At 37.8% G+C, this 16,866-nt stretch overlaps 4 protein-coding genes across 9 annotated transcripts in view; 3 read left to right on the forward strand and 1 right to left on the reverse strand.

Moving 5' to 3' along the window:
- The first annotated feature begins 553 nt into the window (after positions 1 to 553).
- Positions 554 to 6,734, forward strand: LOC135167072 (radial spoke head protein 6 homolog A). The gene is made up of 14 exons (XM_064129925.1): positions 554 to 625; positions 720 to 786; positions 861 to 1,461; positions 1,982 to 2,168; positions 2,266 to 2,462; positions 3,022 to 3,109; positions 3,224 to 3,421; positions 3,570 to 3,692; positions 4,082 to 4,253; positions 4,853 to 5,004; positions 5,555 to 5,805; positions 5,876 to 6,066; positions 6,317 to 6,426; positions 6,604 to 6,734. The coding sequence occupies exons 3-13, from the start codon at positions 1,343 to 1,345 to the stop codon at positions 6,403 to 6,405; spliced, it is 1,767 nt and encodes a 588-aa protein (XP_063985995.1). The 5' UTR covers positions 554 to 625; positions 720 to 786; positions 861 to 1,342; the 3' UTR covers positions 6,406 to 6,426; positions 6,604 to 6,734.
- Positions 6,735 to 6,797: 63 nt separating this feature from the next.
- LOC135167076 (flavin reductase (NADPH)) lies at positions 6,798 to 9,731 on the forward strand. The gene is made up of 5 exons (XM_064129933.1): positions 6,798 to 6,981; positions 7,805 to 7,969; positions 8,959 to 9,180; positions 9,248 to 9,432; positions 9,519 to 9,731. The coding sequence occupies exons 1-4, from the start codon at positions 6,909 to 6,911 to the stop codon at positions 9,388 to 9,390; spliced, it is 603 nt and encodes a 200-aa protein (XP_063986003.1). The 5' UTR covers positions 6,798 to 6,908; the 3' UTR covers positions 9,391 to 9,432; positions 9,519 to 9,731.
- On the reverse strand, positions 9,448 to 11,892 carry LOC135167074 (N-alpha-acetyltransferase 80). 4 transcript variants are annotated; one of them, XM_064129930.1, is made up of 5 exons: positions 11,764 to 11,890; positions 11,526 to 11,675; positions 10,909 to 11,022; positions 9,911 to 10,041; positions 9,448 to 9,838 (listed from the first exon to the last, which is right to left on the reverse strand). In XM_064129930.1, the coding sequence occupies exons 2-5, from the start codon at positions 11,564 to 11,566 to the stop codon at positions 9,504 to 9,506; spliced, it is 621 nt and encodes a 206-aa protein (XP_063986000.1). In that variant the 5' UTR covers positions 11,567 to 11,675; positions 11,764 to 11,890; the 3' UTR covers positions 9,448 to 9,503. The 4 variants fall into 4 exon arrangements, with proteins under 4 accessions (XP_063986000.1, XP_063986001.1, XP_063986002.1 ...); XM_064129931.1 differs by lacking the exon at positions 11,526 to 11,675 and having other exon boundaries at positions 11,764 to 11,892; XM_064129932.1 differs by lacking the exon at positions 11,526 to 11,675 and having other exon boundaries at positions 11,686 to 11,871.
- LOC135167073 (homeobox protein Nkx-2.4-like) overlaps positions 9,925 to 16,866 on the forward strand; it is a 32,875-nt gene continuing 25,933 nt past the window's right edge. For 2 of the 3 annotated variants that reach the window (XM_064129926.1, XM_064129928.1), the window contains exons 1-3: positions 9,925 to 10,064; positions 11,826 to 11,950; positions 13,302 to 15,282. In XM_064129926.1, the coding sequence (XP_063985996.1) occupies positions 14,586 to 15,282 (697 nt within the window). In that variant the 5' untranslated portion in view covers positions 9,925 to 10,064; positions 11,826 to 11,950; positions 13,302 to 14,585. The remainder of the gene's footprint in view (positions 10,065 to 11,825; positions 11,951 to 13,301; positions 15,283 to 16,866) is intronic. The other variant, XM_064129927.1, reaches the window with a different exon arrangement.

Here is a 16,866-nt window from a genome sequence, read left to right on the forward strand (position 1 = left end):
ATTAGCAAGAATTGCACTCAACTAAGAATCTAAGAATCTTCTAAAAATTATTCTGAAGAGCTTTTTAATGATCCAAAATACCTTCAAAGGACACATTTTCCCTGAGACTATTTTTAGTTTGTAGATCTTCCAAAGGTTTTTCTATAATTTTTATTAAGATCTCCGAAAGATCTTGTGCAGACAAATTTGGTTTATAGGGAGCCAACCAATAGTTTTATTCCAGTTATAGTAATTCATAATTAAATTAGATGATGAAATACCACGATATAATAAATACATTGCGGGGGTGGGATAGCAAGAGGAAATGGGCAACGTCCTCGAGACCACTCTGCGTCCTATTTAGAAAACCCGATTAGAGAAGTGTAACCAGGATGTGCGGAGAAGTGATAAAACGCTTCGGTTGACACGCGTGTTTGCTGGAGCTTTCATTCTTATATCTTTCATTCCCACATTCCCTTAATCGATTCATTCGTATACCCCTCCCTCGCCACCCCCTGCAATCATGTGCTTATACCCCATTCGAGTTACTGTATTATTGTGAAGTGATTTTCAAGTATCAAAACAATTAATTCCGCGGTGATATCTTCAAATTAAAGACGGGCTTCATTAAAAAATAATTAAAATCGTAGGTTTTTTTGAACTTCTACGAATTCATTGGCAAAAATAAATTTACTAATGACAGTTATTATTATTTATACGTATCTTTTCTTTGATTCTAGAGTAATTTTTCTTGAATGTTTCGTAATTTTTATCGGAATCGCCTGTGAAAAATTACTACATTGTCAGGTAAAATTATCTAGCAGATTTGGTAATCGGTGAGGGAATTGCTAGTTCGGTAATTTTTACTTATTATATTTCAGTCTCTCCTTGTGGGCAGAATTTATTAATTAGCAAAAAATATTGTTGATGTCACAAAAAAAAGTTCGACTGTAAACGTGAGGGGAGAAATTGAAAGAGATAAAAATTGCTGCCAACTTCGACACTGCACCCGGAAAAAACAAACATCTTATCGACAGTTTAATTTTAACCGTTTCGACAAGCATTTTTAGTCTACCGAGGTATCGTTAATTTAATTGGGTCGCCTCGATAAGTCCATGACAGACTGTGTTACAGCGATTCGATAGCCCGAAAGCCGTCACCGGATGTAGATCGGAGAGACGTTTTTGGATGCAGGAGGAAGAGGTTGTGAATGAAAGACAAATGAGATACGAGAAAATAGTGGAAGTCAAATATCTATCACTCCCTGATTTTTTCAAGTTCTTATGATAACTCGATGGCCCTTTGAGATTAGTTGTAATGAAGACTATCGAGTGATTTGAGGGGAGAATTGATCGGTCTCGTAATGGCTTACTCGTATGACATTGATGAAGCCCCTGTACCAAAATTGCCATCAATTCAGCACGATGTACAGAGGGGAAAGATGTTTCTCATGAAACATAGCAGCGAATCTGGAGATTGTCTGTACGTTTTACTTAATTTTATTAATTATTTTCCGACCAATTGAATGAATTGTTTTATTCCAGAATAAATTCATGCCCAGTGATGGATATTTTTAGTTCAATTTCTTCCGGAGAAAATTTCATTTAAATAAAGATGGATCAATGTGATCATGAATTCAGCTTGAAACACTTATTAATGAGTTTTTAAATATCTAATTGATCATTCCCTGTGCCCAAGATTAAATATAGTATTTAAAAGCTGAACAGACATTTGTTTAATTTTTTACGAATTAATAGTCCGCAAATCATTTTATTCTCTGAAAAAAAGGTAGTTTTGACAAAAAAAAATTCAATTGACATTTGTTAATTATTTTAAAAATTATTTTCAAGTTATTTTCAATCGGTTTTCAAATTACACAATATAATATATTATAATAGAAAAATATTGAGTGCGAAAGCAGGAATTTTTCTCGTCGTTGTCTCTCTGTTTATTGTCATTCAATAATAACTTTGCATTGAGTTGAAGTCTCATTGTTTTTCAGATACGATCATTTATTAGAATTGTTAGAAAAAATTCTATCAGAAAGGCCGAAGAATGCGGTGGACGTATTCGAGAGTTACAGTAAAGAATTAAAAGAGAGGAGACTGAGAATAAAATCAAATCTCCACGATCTCTATCTTCCACCAGCCGAGTATAGCGAGGCGGAAAAGCTTATTAAACTTTTCCAAGTATTTCATTCTCTTTTTTAAATCGAAATCTGACGAAGCCTGATTAAAGCCGGAGCGAGGTTTATGAATGAATAGATAATGCGTGTACTTTCGCCAGATAGTGAAGCAGGAAGAGAGTGATGTAAATGAAATGGACGACGGAAACGAGACGGGATATCAAAGAATGCCTCCAAATTTGATGGATTTATTTTATTATTTGGAGCAGGCTGATGTTGGTTTTCCCAAGTCTGAAGTTGTTCTGCTGAACTTGAGTGTAAGAAGACTTATGAAAGAACATCAGATCGTCAACGTGAGGTAAATGAATGGAAAATACATTGTGTATAACAGATAAACTATAACAATATATTTTTTATTGTAACTCCGGTTAAACTTTTATGGAGATTTTTCAAGAAGACGAATCAAAGACGAAGATAAAAGAATTTCTGGATTAACTGAAAATTTGTCTCAATTAAATTTCAATTAATGTTTGAAATATAGATTAATATTAATTTTCTTCTAACGTTTTGTGCTGTTCGAAAAATGTGGACAAAAATGTTTCATAATAAGAAAAGATATTTAGATTCTATCCACTTTAATAAATATTGTTTCGACAGTTGAAAAAAAAACGGAATAAAATGAAAAATGTTATGAATTTCAAACAGGAATTAATATTTTTAAATACTTGTTCGTCTTGAATTCCGACATATTTTCATTTCACATTCCATTTTATCTTCCTTGGTATCAGAAACGTGGGGACCAAAGGTGTTCAAGAGTCAGATGGTCATTTTGCTTGAAACACATCCTCGTCAAAAACTTTATTTTTTCCAGTGTATTCGCATTAGTATTTATTTCTTTTCTCAAATTTTTTCCATAGATTCTGGGGTAAAATACTTGGAAAACCCCTCAATTACTACGTAGTGGAAGCAGAATTGACCCAGGAAGAGGTTTTACGTCGTCTCGAAGTGAGTACTGTTAAAAATAATTGGCGAACAAAAAGTTCACGATAGCTCTTTCTCCCTGTCGCGGTGCACTTTATCACCTTCTCATTTTTTTTTTGATTCTTCGCTTTCGTCAAGCGCGATGAGGGCGATGAACAGGAGACGAAGACTATCGATGAGGATGAAAGAGACGTTGAGGATTCTGGTGCAAATGTTAGTAGAGAGGATTACGGGGATGAAAGGAGTACTTTGGAATCCGCGTTTTCAGTGTTGGAGGGCGGTGACGAGAAGCTCATCATTCCCAGTGAAGTTATTGGAACTGGAGTAAATAAAAAAGTAAATGCAGACACGGAAATAAAATCGAAACTACCAATTCAATCATTAATTTGAATGTAAATTACTCGGTTGATTTTTCATTTCTCATCGACATTTAAATTACTCACATCGTTTGATTGAATAAATTGGTGCATGTTATTTATTGCAGGTTTACTTCGTTTGTAAATCACCGGGACAAGACCCCTGGGTGGAGCTACCCCCCGTTACACCAGAGCAAATCATCATTTCGCGAAAAATTTTACGACACTTCACTGGCTGCCTGGAGACTCCAGTAAAATTAATTAATTAATTGTCAATATTATCGGAGCTTCATTCAATATTCACAAGCAATTATTTATGGGTCATTGCTGTCCAATACGACCAATCGTATACACTCGTCTTTTTTTTATTTATTCATTTAAAATGGGGAAATCTGGATGTTGAATTTTAACGGAAAATATCGAAAAAAATTGTTATAAAAATATTCCTCGATAAAATCTCAACCATATGAGAATCATCCTCATTAAAAATGACACGCAATGATGTTTTCCTCATAGGGTGATTAATTAGGAGTTTAAAAAATATGAGAGCTCATGATTGGTCCAGTTGGGCTGGAGTTGATTATCTGCATAACGTGAATAAAGTGGTCGGTTGAAACTCAATGAAATTTAATTTTTCTAGATCCACACGTTCCCAGCGTTTCCCGGTAATGAAAAGAATTATTTGAGGGCGCAAATTGCTAGAATCACTGCAACCACTTCAGTCTCGCCAATTGGATACTTTATATTTGGTAGGGGGGAAGAACAGACTGGGGAGGAGGGAGATGTCGACGAGGAGGAGGAAGAAGGCGAGGGTGAGAATGGTTTTCATGCTATTTTTATGTTTCGATAACTAACAATTTCATGAATAATTTTACAAAGCACACAGAAAAACTGTTCTGTCATGATAGCGCATCGCACGTTAATCCAAAAAATTTCGTGGGTTAAGGATATCGAAGTAGTTTCGCTGTTTTTGCTCCAGTAAAATGCTTTTCTAGTTTTATAGTCGAATATGAGAGCTTTTATTTGTGCCCCATTTTACTCCAAGTCACTGGACATCCGACAAGTTTTTATTGTTTAAACTTTACAGATTTGAATTTCAATATCAATATTTTCCGCAGTCGAAAAATTTTGTGAAAATCTGAAAAAAAAATATTTATTTGTGGACAACGATTGACAAAACAATTAACAAACTATAATTTCTAGAAATTATGAATATTTTTTACTAATAAATTGTTCCTTCAAGAATAATTTTTTTCACAATTTGAATAAATTTATTTACTTACTATTCATTTTCTAGACTAACGAAATCAGTTCTCTGCATTTAGAATGTTGAGATAATGTCATTAGTACATCGTGAAACTGTAGAGGCCCTTCGACAAATAAAATTGTCAGATTGATTAAATTCTTAAAGGTGAAGACATATCAGTCAACCCTCATTACGATCCCCTTCCCGCCAACGAGCTGACAGATCCATCCCTATCAAACTGGTGTCATCATGTCGATTACATTCTCGACCAGGGTCGAACTGCCTGGTGGAATCCAGAGGGTGAGGAACAGCCTGAGGTGAATCAACACGTGAAATTAAAGTCATGAATTATTCATAGCCAATTAAATCTGTTTCGGAGTTTTCCACTGTCACGACTCACGTTTTTATTCAATTGCGTAATATCAAACGAGCTATTTGGCATGCATGGGTACTGAGAATATAGACACTTGTAACATTACAAATGTATTTTATCACTGTTTCTTCCGCGTCTACAATTATAATCGAAGAAAATTCATTTGATAATTAATTGCAAATATTATTCCCTTGAGACAGTGGAATATTCAGGAAATTTACAAAATTCCAGGAAAATTTCGAAAGTTATCGTACGTTTCGTCGAAAAAAATAGAAAAATGCCGTCAACTTTCCAATTCGTCATAGGAAGTTGATTAGATTTTTCTCAGCATAGAATGGAATAGAAATAAAATGATAAAAACTGAATAAAATACACTACAAAATATATTTTTTTAGTTTTCGATTTTCGTTTCTATAAATGTTTACCACGTGTAATTTCCCAAAAAATTTCCAGTGATATTTCAAAGTCCAAATGTCTCACATTCTACTACTTAGGAAGAAGCAGGGGAAGAAGAGGAAGAATCTCGTGAAGACGAGGAGGAAGATGAAGATGAGGAGCAGAGCGACAGGAGAAGAATTAAAAAGGAGATAGGTCCTTCCCTACTGACGCCTCTATCCGAAGATCTTTTGATTGATACAACTCCGCCGTGGACGGCTCGGTTGTCCTCGAAAATCCAACAAGACACGGCCATTGCTGTCGTAAGATCCAACCTCTGGCCGGGAGCTGTTGCATTCGCCAAGGACAAGTAAAAAAAAGCTCGTAAAATTTTTTCCCGCCAAGGAATTCTTGTCTTTACAACTGTGTTAATTGTTCAGGAAATTTGGGAATTTTTACGTGGGGACTGGGCATAAATTCACCACTCGGAGTTACGCCCCTCCGGCAATGCCAGCGGTGCAACAACACTACAAGCTTGGCCCTGAGATCATGGAGATGATGGAACCGAGCTTCGAAACGGAAGAGGCTTATCGGATCGCCCACTTACCACCCACGAAAATATCTGTTGCGGGTGAACTTTCATTCATTATTTTTTACAATCAGTCAATGAATGAATGGAACGCTAAAATATTTTCTATGAGATATTTTTAATATTTTCTATTTCTGTAAATTTCTATTACTAATGAGGAGAAAATGTAATTTTGCCAATCGTCTTGTTCTAAAACCTCACTTCACATTCTTAGCAGAAAATATTTCATCCCCAGAACAATAATTTTTTTCTCAGTGTCGTTCTCTCCTAAAATAAAAAATTTCTATTGCAGTAGATGAGCAGGACGACGAAGATGATGAAGAGGGCGAAGAGGAGGAAGAACAAGAAGAGGATGTGGACGAAGATTCTTTGAATGATTAATCTAATCGAGAACTTTTAGAGGTGAATGAACAAAATGATTTGAATTTTTTTCTATCAATTTCGCAAGGAGCATTCTATGTTACGATTTTATTTGTAATATCTCATTTTGAAGTATTTTTTTTGTTTCTTAAATCCCCCAAAGGGCAATTTGATGGATCGAAATCCGGCAAAAGTTGATTTTTTAATTTTTTATTTCAGTGTAATTGCCATCGTTCAGCAAAAAGTTGACCAAAAAATCCCCAGCACTTATTTTTGGATCTTCTCTATTCCAAAACTTGGTCAGTGAAAACTATTATCATTGGCTGGTCTCGAATTCCCTCAGATGTCAGCACCTGCCGACCCGGTATCTCGTAATTACCGCCGGCATGAATCAGCTGTTTTTCCAAATACCTCGTTATCAAATATGCCATTGATTTAATGACATGAGTGCAGTGCAGTGTGACTCTTGATTCAAGAGAAGACGTTACCTCCTGCTACAAAATCGTCCAAGTGCACAATAAAATATGAAGAAGATTGTGATATTCGGGTCCACAGGGATGACTGGTCTCTGCGCCCTGGAGCATGCTGTCAAAAAAGGTGATATAATTGTGTCAACTAATTGTGAATTAATGATAATTGTAACTCGATGAGAACTGAAAAACATTTATGTCATTGTGGCTGATAAAATGCGTTTCTAACCTCACTTCGCCCGACTACAAACACATTTTCAGTCGCAATGACATTCAGTAACATCATAATCCCAGCCAAAAAAGTGATTCTTCCCGGCCTAGACTTGAAAAATACTATTACGAGATTGACTCCTATGGCACAGCATTTCCTTTCGCCTTTGCCAGGCTTAATTTGCAAAAAATGCTGACCCCAAAAATTAAGGTCGTCTTATAAAAAATCTATTGCACACTTCTTGATTAAATTTTTATGTTAAATAGTTCAAAATAGTCGCTGCAAAATGATAATTTTTTATTCGAGTTTCTCCGGTTTGAATCTCAGATATAAATTTTTGAAATCTAGGTAACTTTCCTCGTGAGTCAATGGAGTGTCACGAACGACAATTTTTTCAAGTTCCCGGCTCTATAGTTTTGCGAATAAAAATTGTTTGTTGCTGACCGATTGACAACTTCACATCTGAACCCTATTGAAGTGACGTCGTGAAAAATATATCACCCTCCCCTCACGTGCTGGCCATCCTCGTCGCCGACTGGTGGGAAAGGATGATTTGTTTTCCACGACTAGGCTTGAAACTGTACGATTCCATTCGCATCACACCATGTTTCAGAATAAGTGGAAATTTATCATTGCAGTTGTAATCATTTCCAAGCGATGTCATCGGGGTTTTTCCTTACAATTGACTCCCCGGTTAATGATGTGGGCAATGACCTGACTTTTTATCATGTTCTCACAGGTCTTCAGGTGCGAGTGCTCGTGCGTGACGAATCAAAAATTCCGGATCATTTGAGGGGAAAAGTTGAGGCCGTTGTCGGTGATGTCAAGAACGCTGAGGAAGTTAAGAATGCTGTTGCTGGCCAGGAGGGCGTCGTTGTGGTCCTAGGAACTCGGAATGACTTGAGTAAAATAAGTTTTCATATTTTGCTTTCGAATAGAACCTTTGGATTGATTCCAATTTTAGTGTATGATTTTTTTTGTTACTAAGAAGAATTTTCCCCGAACATGATTTGTTACTAATTAGGGCATATTATTACTCATCATCATTTCTTAATTTATTCATTAGAATGAAGCTAATGGCCGGTATTATCTCGAGTACATATTTCAAGTACATTTTATTTTATATCTATATTAACTATATGTGATATCAAGGCCATTTCGTTTGGACTAAAAACGAAAAGTTTTCGTCTAAAGAAGTTCCTGTTCTCATTAAATTTCCATGATTATAAAATTCTTAGACACATAAAGAAGGGAGCAGGAAATAGGTTCAAATTTCCCATAAAAAACTCGTCTCATTTTTATGGGAAAAAGCTCTTGGGGGCCGCACACTAAAAATTCCGAAACGGATACCTTAACGGTCCCCCCTATCATGTGTTTACCGATTGGAAACCACCAATAACATAAGTGGCCCTCTTCTTCTCAAAGTTCTTTATTGTCTCATGAATTATTTTAAAAATTTGAATATTATTCGCTAACGACGTAGGGGCTACATATGCGTTTAAGGGAATAAAACGTTATCTAACGATTAACTTCGTGAACGATAAGATAAGTGTCAATATAATTTTCTAACAAGTTTCTATTCATGTTTTTCCATATACGACATCATTTCAAATTTAAAAAATCCTGATTCACAGCAAAAATAAATATTTGCACTTTATAAACATTGTTGACAACACTATTCAGACACTAAAAAATCCTAAACTGAATAAACTGAAAATTCGTTTGAATCACAGATAAATAGGTGCCATAACATTTTAATGAACGTTTAAGTTTCAGACAAATTTCCATTTTATTCCAGTTTCCAGTGTCTGAAAAATATTAATAAATTATGTGTAAACATCAAACATTCATTTGGCCTGGATTTCACTGCACTAATTCGCTCGTATCTTCAAGGTCCAACGACAATGATGTCTGACGGCCTGAAAAACATCATCACTGCGATGAAGACCAATGGCATAGAAGTGATATCTGTGTGCTTATCAGCATTCCTCTTTTATCAACCTGAAAAAGTGCCAGCCATTTTCAAGGATATCAATGATGATCACGAGCGAATGTTCAAGGCTCTGAAGGAGAGTGGCTTGAGCTGGATCGCTGTTTTGCCCCCGCACATTGCAGGTAGGTTCATCACCTCCAAATCTACCCCCAACAATTCTCGAACCATAAAATTTTCGATTATTTACAGAGTCACCAAGTGGAAATATGTTGATAAAATATGACGAATCTCCTGGACGTGCGGTTTCAAAACACGATCTGGGAAAATTTCTAGTCGACAGCTTGGACCAACCAGAGCATCACCAGAAAATCTGTGGCATCACAACAGCTTGAAACATCTCCAAAATCCCCACATGTTCCTACCCATTAGCTGAGGTAATTAAACATTAATTTGCTTTAGAAAAATATATGTATTTTGTAGATGTATAATTTTTAAATAAACAATACTATAAATGTTTCAGCATGTGAGTTCTTCCGGGATACAGCAGCACCGTCTGTGGTAAGAAACGATTTCTGGGCATTGGTGGTGGGGGTGGTCCCGAAATTTTAGGCAGTGGATTAATTTTTTTAAATGGCAGCTGATGTGACGGGACAACTCTATCCAATCCTGGCATTATATCTGCAGTTTCGCAGATCTTGTACCCATTTTTGGAATAAAATTTTTCTTGACCTTTCGTTGAGAGGAATGAATTCTTTATTCCCTTCTTGGACATGAGTTCACCAGCTGCGTGGAGAAGCTTTGACCCAAGACCTTGGGATCTGTATTCACGATCGATGACAACTATAGTAGATTTGGATAATTAGTCATTGAAAAATGTGGACGAGAGTTAATTAAGAAAAGGAAAATATTTACAGGTTTCTATGAAACAACTGTCCTCTTTTGAAGGCATCCTTGATATTCGGCAGTGACCGAGGACTCTGTTGTCTTTGAGGAGGAGCAAGTTTATCGGGAAGTTATCACATGATGCTTCAAGAGTTCGTAATCTAGGGACAGAGAAAATGAAAAGGTAAATATTGGTTTATAGGCACCTGCACATAATGAACCGCACCAAAGTTTTATAAGTATTATTATGAATGAGGATTTGAAGAGGTACTTTGCACTTTTAAACGGTAATGGGGGATGTGGACAATAGCAATTACTGTAGTGAAAGAAAAATATCGTAGTTTCAATGATAAATTTATGTTATAGGATATATATTCTTTTGTATAAAATGGAATCCCATTGATTTAACGTTTTAATTTTTCTCCATTTTAAAGGTTCGATTTTTATGGCAAATGGTTTATTGAAAATATTGGTCTTAATTGTAGCTCATTCCAATAAGTTCTCGCACAAAGCAAAGTTCAATAAATATTACCCAAAGTCTTTGTGGTTTGGAGGAGTCATGTTTCGTTCAAAGAAAAATTACCAAATGAACTTGAAAAATTCTCTGACTTTCGTATAATTTTCCGGTAACGTTATGAAATAATTCAGGTTCGTTTAGTAATTTTTCTCTGAATCATGCTTCGCTGCAGAATTACCAAATACGGATAATTTTTATTGCACTTTAAATGACTGAATAAATGAGTCAATGAATGAATGAATTCATAAGTTGAGTAAATGAATAAAATTCTATACGGAGAGAAATGTCTACAAAAAAATCCAGTGTTAACACTGGAACTTTTATCGACTTAATTGTGAATTTCTCCTGAACTTTAGTGAAGAATTTCCCCAAATTCTACCGGAAAGTCCGAGTACTTGTACTTCAATGGTAGTAGATTTTGTGACAAACCCGGAATTGTCATTTTTTCTCAGTATTTGTACAATAATTTTTAAAGAAAATTTCTCCTCGTGCAACAAATCAATTTATCTACCGTCTGCGCTCGCTGGCAGGCCACTGTGAATTGATCAGTCTGGAAGTTTCCTTGAGCAAGTCGGGGCGCTCGTGCATTGGTACGATCGTATATGGATTGGGATTCACCATCTCCCTGAAATAATAATAGAGTTAAAAACCGTAGATTCCACTAGTCAAACACCAAGAATATTCAATTCTATTCATAATCTTCCGGCATCTATTATTAACCGAAGGAATCCTCACTTTATGAATTCAGAACGTGAACATTCTCAGTCCAAAAATAAACTAATCTCACATCATGAATACCATTCTCCTCACCCTCAAAATAGCTATATTCTTGAAAAATAAAAACTTCTGAATTAGGTGGAAAACCAATTATTATCAACTCGTCATAAAAGTGGAAAATTCTAAATTAAAAAAAAATTGCAAGTTATTGAATTAAAAATGTAATACTTTGAGTCATTTCCATCCAATTCAATCCCTTGGTAATAAAAGGGCGTATTGTCATACAAAATCTGCACCAGTTACGCCCCCTCGTCACCAAGGTTTCGAAGCTATGACAGATTCAACTGTCATTAGTGTCATTGATGAATGAAAAAAGGCCAATTAAAAGCATAAAATGATGAAATTATTTACAAAATTGTGTCAATTCCACTAGATAGAATGCCCAGCCTCATTCCAACGATTCCACAGAACTATGGATTATTATCAATATGATTTCACACAAATTAAATTGATCAAGCGGTTAAGTTGATCGCATGAAAATTCAACTCAGTCCAATATCCACTGTAATCACCAGCAAACGATAAATTACACAAAAGTCAATTTTCATGTGCTATATTCCTTGGAAATATCTCAAGTTACGAGGTCTCACCGAAAAACAGAGCAATGTGCTTTGAGCGAAGACTTTGACGTCTATTTCTGTCATAATTACAGAGGAACCTGTCGCGGGTACTGAAAATGGAAAATGATAGCGACCACTACCTCGCGTCACGAGATGTTAGTTCTCCTAATGGCTGACTGGTGGAGGTACATGACACGTGTCGTCGTACCTATACACGGTAAGCTATCTACATGCAATAATCATCAATTCGTTGATATCATCTAACAATCACAACAACAGCAATGTTTACCTTACCTTAAGAGGTACTCAATACTTCTCTGTAGAATAACCAAAGGGGGGGGGCTCCGTTTGTACTTTCTCAACTGTACAAATGATCAACTGTACAGAGAATTTTCAAACGATGAGAGCACTACTGTGCAGGGATTCAACTGTCGAGACAAAAAGCTAGGCTGTACATGTGGACCCAGTTGAATCCCTGCACAGTGGTGCTCTCACCGTCTGAAAATTCTGTGTACAGTTGACCATTTGTACAATTGAACAAGTACGAACGGAGCCCGCCCTCTACGGGGTATCTGTTTAGTAGTGACCTCTGTCTACTCAAGTGTCTACTAACCGATAATGAGAACCGTAAATTATTGAACCTCCAAAAATTCTCTATCGATGTGGAGTGAAAGCATTAAAAAATATCAATTTGAACTAATTCATCGTGTTTCAACTGATTGATTCAACTGTGAATAATAAACTAATGAAACATTTAGCACAAATGACAGAATTACTTCGTTTTGCGATAAGTAATCACCTGTCGGTTATTTTCATACGAATGACGTTAGTAGCATAGCACGGAGTTGCGCGCCAACCACTCAGAAAATCGATCACAAATATCGCGATCAAACATCACTTACATTCATAAGCCACTCGAAAAAACAATCGATTTTAAAATCTCGAAATTCGAGACCCTCTATATTTGTAATATTCACTCATGTCACCGCCGTCGCGGCGTTGATGTGTTTTCCCGTTACATTTACTCATGAAAACACCTCGCATTTCCCCAATCGACTATCGATTATCAAATCACCGTATATGACCCTGAATTAATCCACTACCCCCCAAATCCGTCGTCTTCGATGCGTGACCGTGTCGCTCTTCCATATAACTAAAACCGAAAATGCGGTATTCTCGAATTATCGAATCCCATCTACGATAATCGATTATTTTCAATCGATTTATACAAACAATCGATATTCATAAACGTCATATCCGATCGAATCCTCAAACTCCTTATCGCCTTCTCCGCACCGTCTTACACTAAACAAAACTAAAAAATAAAAATATCGATTATCTTCATCAATCGACTAAAAACCAATCGATCCTCATCTCGAAACGCCATAACTCCAACATACCCTACTATTTTCTCCCGCAATAAATATGGATTCCCATAAAAAAAACCTGACCCCGTCTCCTCCCCCTCACTAATTGCCCCCCGGCCCATAACTTTCACCGCCCAACTACATCAGCAGGCATGAGGCATCGGTCTCGTCTCACGTGCGGCAAAAATATTTCTCCGGCAGTGGTAATTTCCAGGTGGGCTGAACCAGTCCTGGGTGGCCATGGCATCATCCCCCTCCCCCTGGTGGTCCCCTTCTGCCGTTCAACCCCATAGGCTCGCCGAGTCCCGCACATTTCGGACGACCGCCAATGGCCTCTTGGCGTTTCCCACCCCTCAACAACGAGCTCATCCAATCGCCAGCGCTCTCTTCACCCATTGGCGGATCACAGCCAATGGTGGGGTACCTCCTGTCTTCGCCCAATCGTCCCCCCCTCCCGCTCCCTGCCCAACCCCCCCAACTGGTTGTATTCCCCTCCATTGAAAACTCGTATAGGCCTCTCACATGCAAAAGGGGACATCTCATCACGACTCTTGGTACCAGGCACTTCTCCGTAGTGGGTACTCCACTCATCGTGTCGTGCTACGGGTATAACGCGGGAGAGGTGAAACTTGTGTGTAGGCCCCCATAGGACCGAACAAGGCGAGGCGAGGAGCTGTGTGGCAAGGGCGAAACGTTGGTCGAGTGGGTCTAAGCGGTTGTGAGGACCTCTCCAGGAACCCAACAGTCCTCTCCATTCATTCATCCATCCATCCATCCAAAATCCAACGGCAGGCTAAGCCCATCCATCCGCATCCTATCCATTGAAAAGCACGGGTGCTCCTCTCTACGGAGAGTGAGTGTATCCTCGGTGAAGGTGGAGGCGAAGAGAGTTGAGTGGTACCATCTACCCATCGTCTATCGAGCAGAGTCCAAGGACTCAAAGACCCACTGGGTTATTTCAGTCGGCCGTCGGCCGGCTCTGCCGGCCACTACCTCCCAAAAAAAAACAAATATATTGATCAACGACGTGGTATCATTGAAAATTATTTTTTTATCATTTCATGATTTTACGACGCTGTGACAATTACTCGGTGACGGTGTCAAGTGTTTATTTGGTTGTTTATGTTGTTTCGTAATATGACATCTGGTCCCTAGACTGATGTCCCTGATCATCATGACACTTGATGACACAATGGTGATGGCATCGTTTGCCTTTGACAACAAGTGAGTGGATTTATCCTGTTTTGGGTTTAGTAGTTGTTCAGTGATAAGTGGAACATGGTGATGATGTTGGTTCATTGTTCGTGATTTTGTGATTGTTGTGAAGGATGTTTTTGTAATTTTGGTAATAACACATGAGATACGATGTCAGTGGTTGTCAATTGTTGGCGTTGACTTATCTGAAGGGATAAGGTTTTTTAAAGTGATAACGGAGCATCGATAACAGCAACACTGAAGTACCTGGTTGAAGTGAAATTCGCCGAGATGACCGGCGGCAGTGGTGGTGCCAGTGGAGGAAGTCAGGGTAGCAATAATGCCACTAGTTATCATCAGCATCAACAGCAACAGCAGCAGCAGCAGAACCAGTTGGAGCAGACTGGTCTACTACCAGATCTCAATGGTGTTGATCTGGCGATGAGCTTGTCCCCCAAGCAACATGCTTCCCATGTACCAGGTGGTGGTGGTGCTCATACAACTCCCTTCAGTGTCACTGATATACTGTCGCCAATTGAAGAGTCCTATCGTAAACTTGAATTTGCTGCTGCTACCGTCGGCGTTGGATCCCATTCACAGGGTTCACCCTATGCCAATACATGTGGCGCCAGGGTGGGTAACACTGGTAGCTCAACAGCAAGCAGTGGAAGTCCACCCCTTCATGGTGGCTCGACTCCTGGGGGTGGTACACCAGGTCCAGTTAGTGGTGCCAACGGCAGTAGCACTGGACCAGCTATTGGCAATGGCGGAGGTATGAGTGCTATGGGCAATCCGTATGCTACCATGCAGCTTACATCACAGTATCAGTACTGCACTGCTGAATTATCACCTTATCATCATGGTGGACCGGGGGTTGGTGGGGGAGGTCATACGGGTTCTGATCCTATGAGATCACATGCTGTGTCGTCGCATCATCATCCTTGGTATGCACCAGCTCCACCCGCTACCAATGATCCGAGATTTGCCAGTGAGTATAATTTGTTTGTTTTTTTTTTTCGTACAAGGAGACGGAGAGATAAATTGTTTAAAAATTAAGTGGCCGTTTCGTAATGGCGCGTAAGTGCTGGTCAAAATGATATTCGATAATAATTGCAGAACAGTTACGTAATTTTAGTGAAACTTCAGGAAAATGTCCAAAACGTTCCTGAAAAAATATGGAATGTTCAGTGAAAAAGTGCGTAACTGTTCCGTAATTTTTACCGAATACTGTTTTGTCCGGGGGATTACGGAAGAGACGCGTAATTTTTAAACAATTTTTGTCTTGTGGAAAAATTGTTCAGTTAAAGTCGGGTGAAACTTCGGTGATTTTTGAGTGAGAACGAAGGTCCGATAAAAATTGTTGAAGGTAATTTAATAAAAAGTACGGAAGGGTCTGTAAAAATTACGTGACTCGCGTCATATTTTTTTACTGAGAGTTTCGTACTTTTCACCCCCCCCCCCTCCCCCAAATTTTTATCGGATCTTTTACTCCCTTGCGAACTACAGAACTTTTACGTAATTTTTGCTGAATGTTTTCTGTCATGTGAGGGATCGAATTAGTTGTTGCAAATGAATGGATTTTTGGTGTAGATTTGGGTTAATTTGGTTATACGGAGAGAATAATTCTTGAAAAATTACGTGCCCGTTCCGTAATCTGTCAGTCAAAACAATATTCGGTAAGAATTACAGAGAAATTGCCCTCTTTTTCAATGAACCTTCAGGAAAAAGTCCAAAACGTCTGAACATTCAGTGAAAAAATGCGTAACTGTTCCGTAATTTTGACTGAATACTGTTTTGACTGGCAGATTACGGAACAGTGACGTAATATTTAAACAATAATTCTCTCTGTGTACACCAACGGCTCTTTCCTTAACTATTAACGATTATTCAATTATTCCTGTCAAACTCTACCATTCGTCAATAATTGAGGAACTTCGATGAGGCTCAATGAATTATTCTGTCAATGTAATTATTGGACAAGTGAATTACTCGCTTTGATAATTCTTTGTAAATATTTTTGGGAGGGGGTGGTCACTCCGATATCGAATGGTTCAATAATTTCGAAAATAAACTAATAGGACTGATTAGTTGCTACAAGAGAATGGATTTTGGTTATTAATTAGAATTAATTTCATTCCACCAGAGAGAAATCTTCATTCGTTAATAATTAACGAACGAACATTTGATAAATCCTGATTGACGTCACATTCGCCATTCGTTAATTATCTATGAATATTCATTTATTCATGTTAAAATCTACTATCCCCTTGGTTCATATGCAACTTTACTATCTGAACTTCAACTAAATAGTTAATACTAAACATATTTCTTTTCGCTGTGAAATTATCGTCTGGAAGAACTTGGAAAATCATTGCGAGTCTGTCGTCGGTAGAAATCGTCTGACAGACGAAGCGTTCTGGTGATGATCGTTTGAAGACGTTCAATGAAAGTTTACTCGTCTATTTAGAAAGTCAAGTAATGAACATAATTTATGAGAATTTGACACTGAAAATTCCTGAGTCCTTCTGCGTTAATATCCACCAATCACTAATAGTTTTAATTAAAAACTGGC

Source organism: Diachasmimorpha longicaudata, chromosome 10, assembly GCF_034640455.1.
Source record: "Diachasmimorpha longicaudata isolate KC_UGA_2023 chromosome 10, iyDiaLong2, whole genome shotgun sequence".
Taxonomy (NCBI): domain Eukaryota; kingdom Metazoa; phylum Arthropoda; class Insecta; order Hymenoptera; family Braconidae; genus Diachasmimorpha; species Diachasmimorpha longicaudata.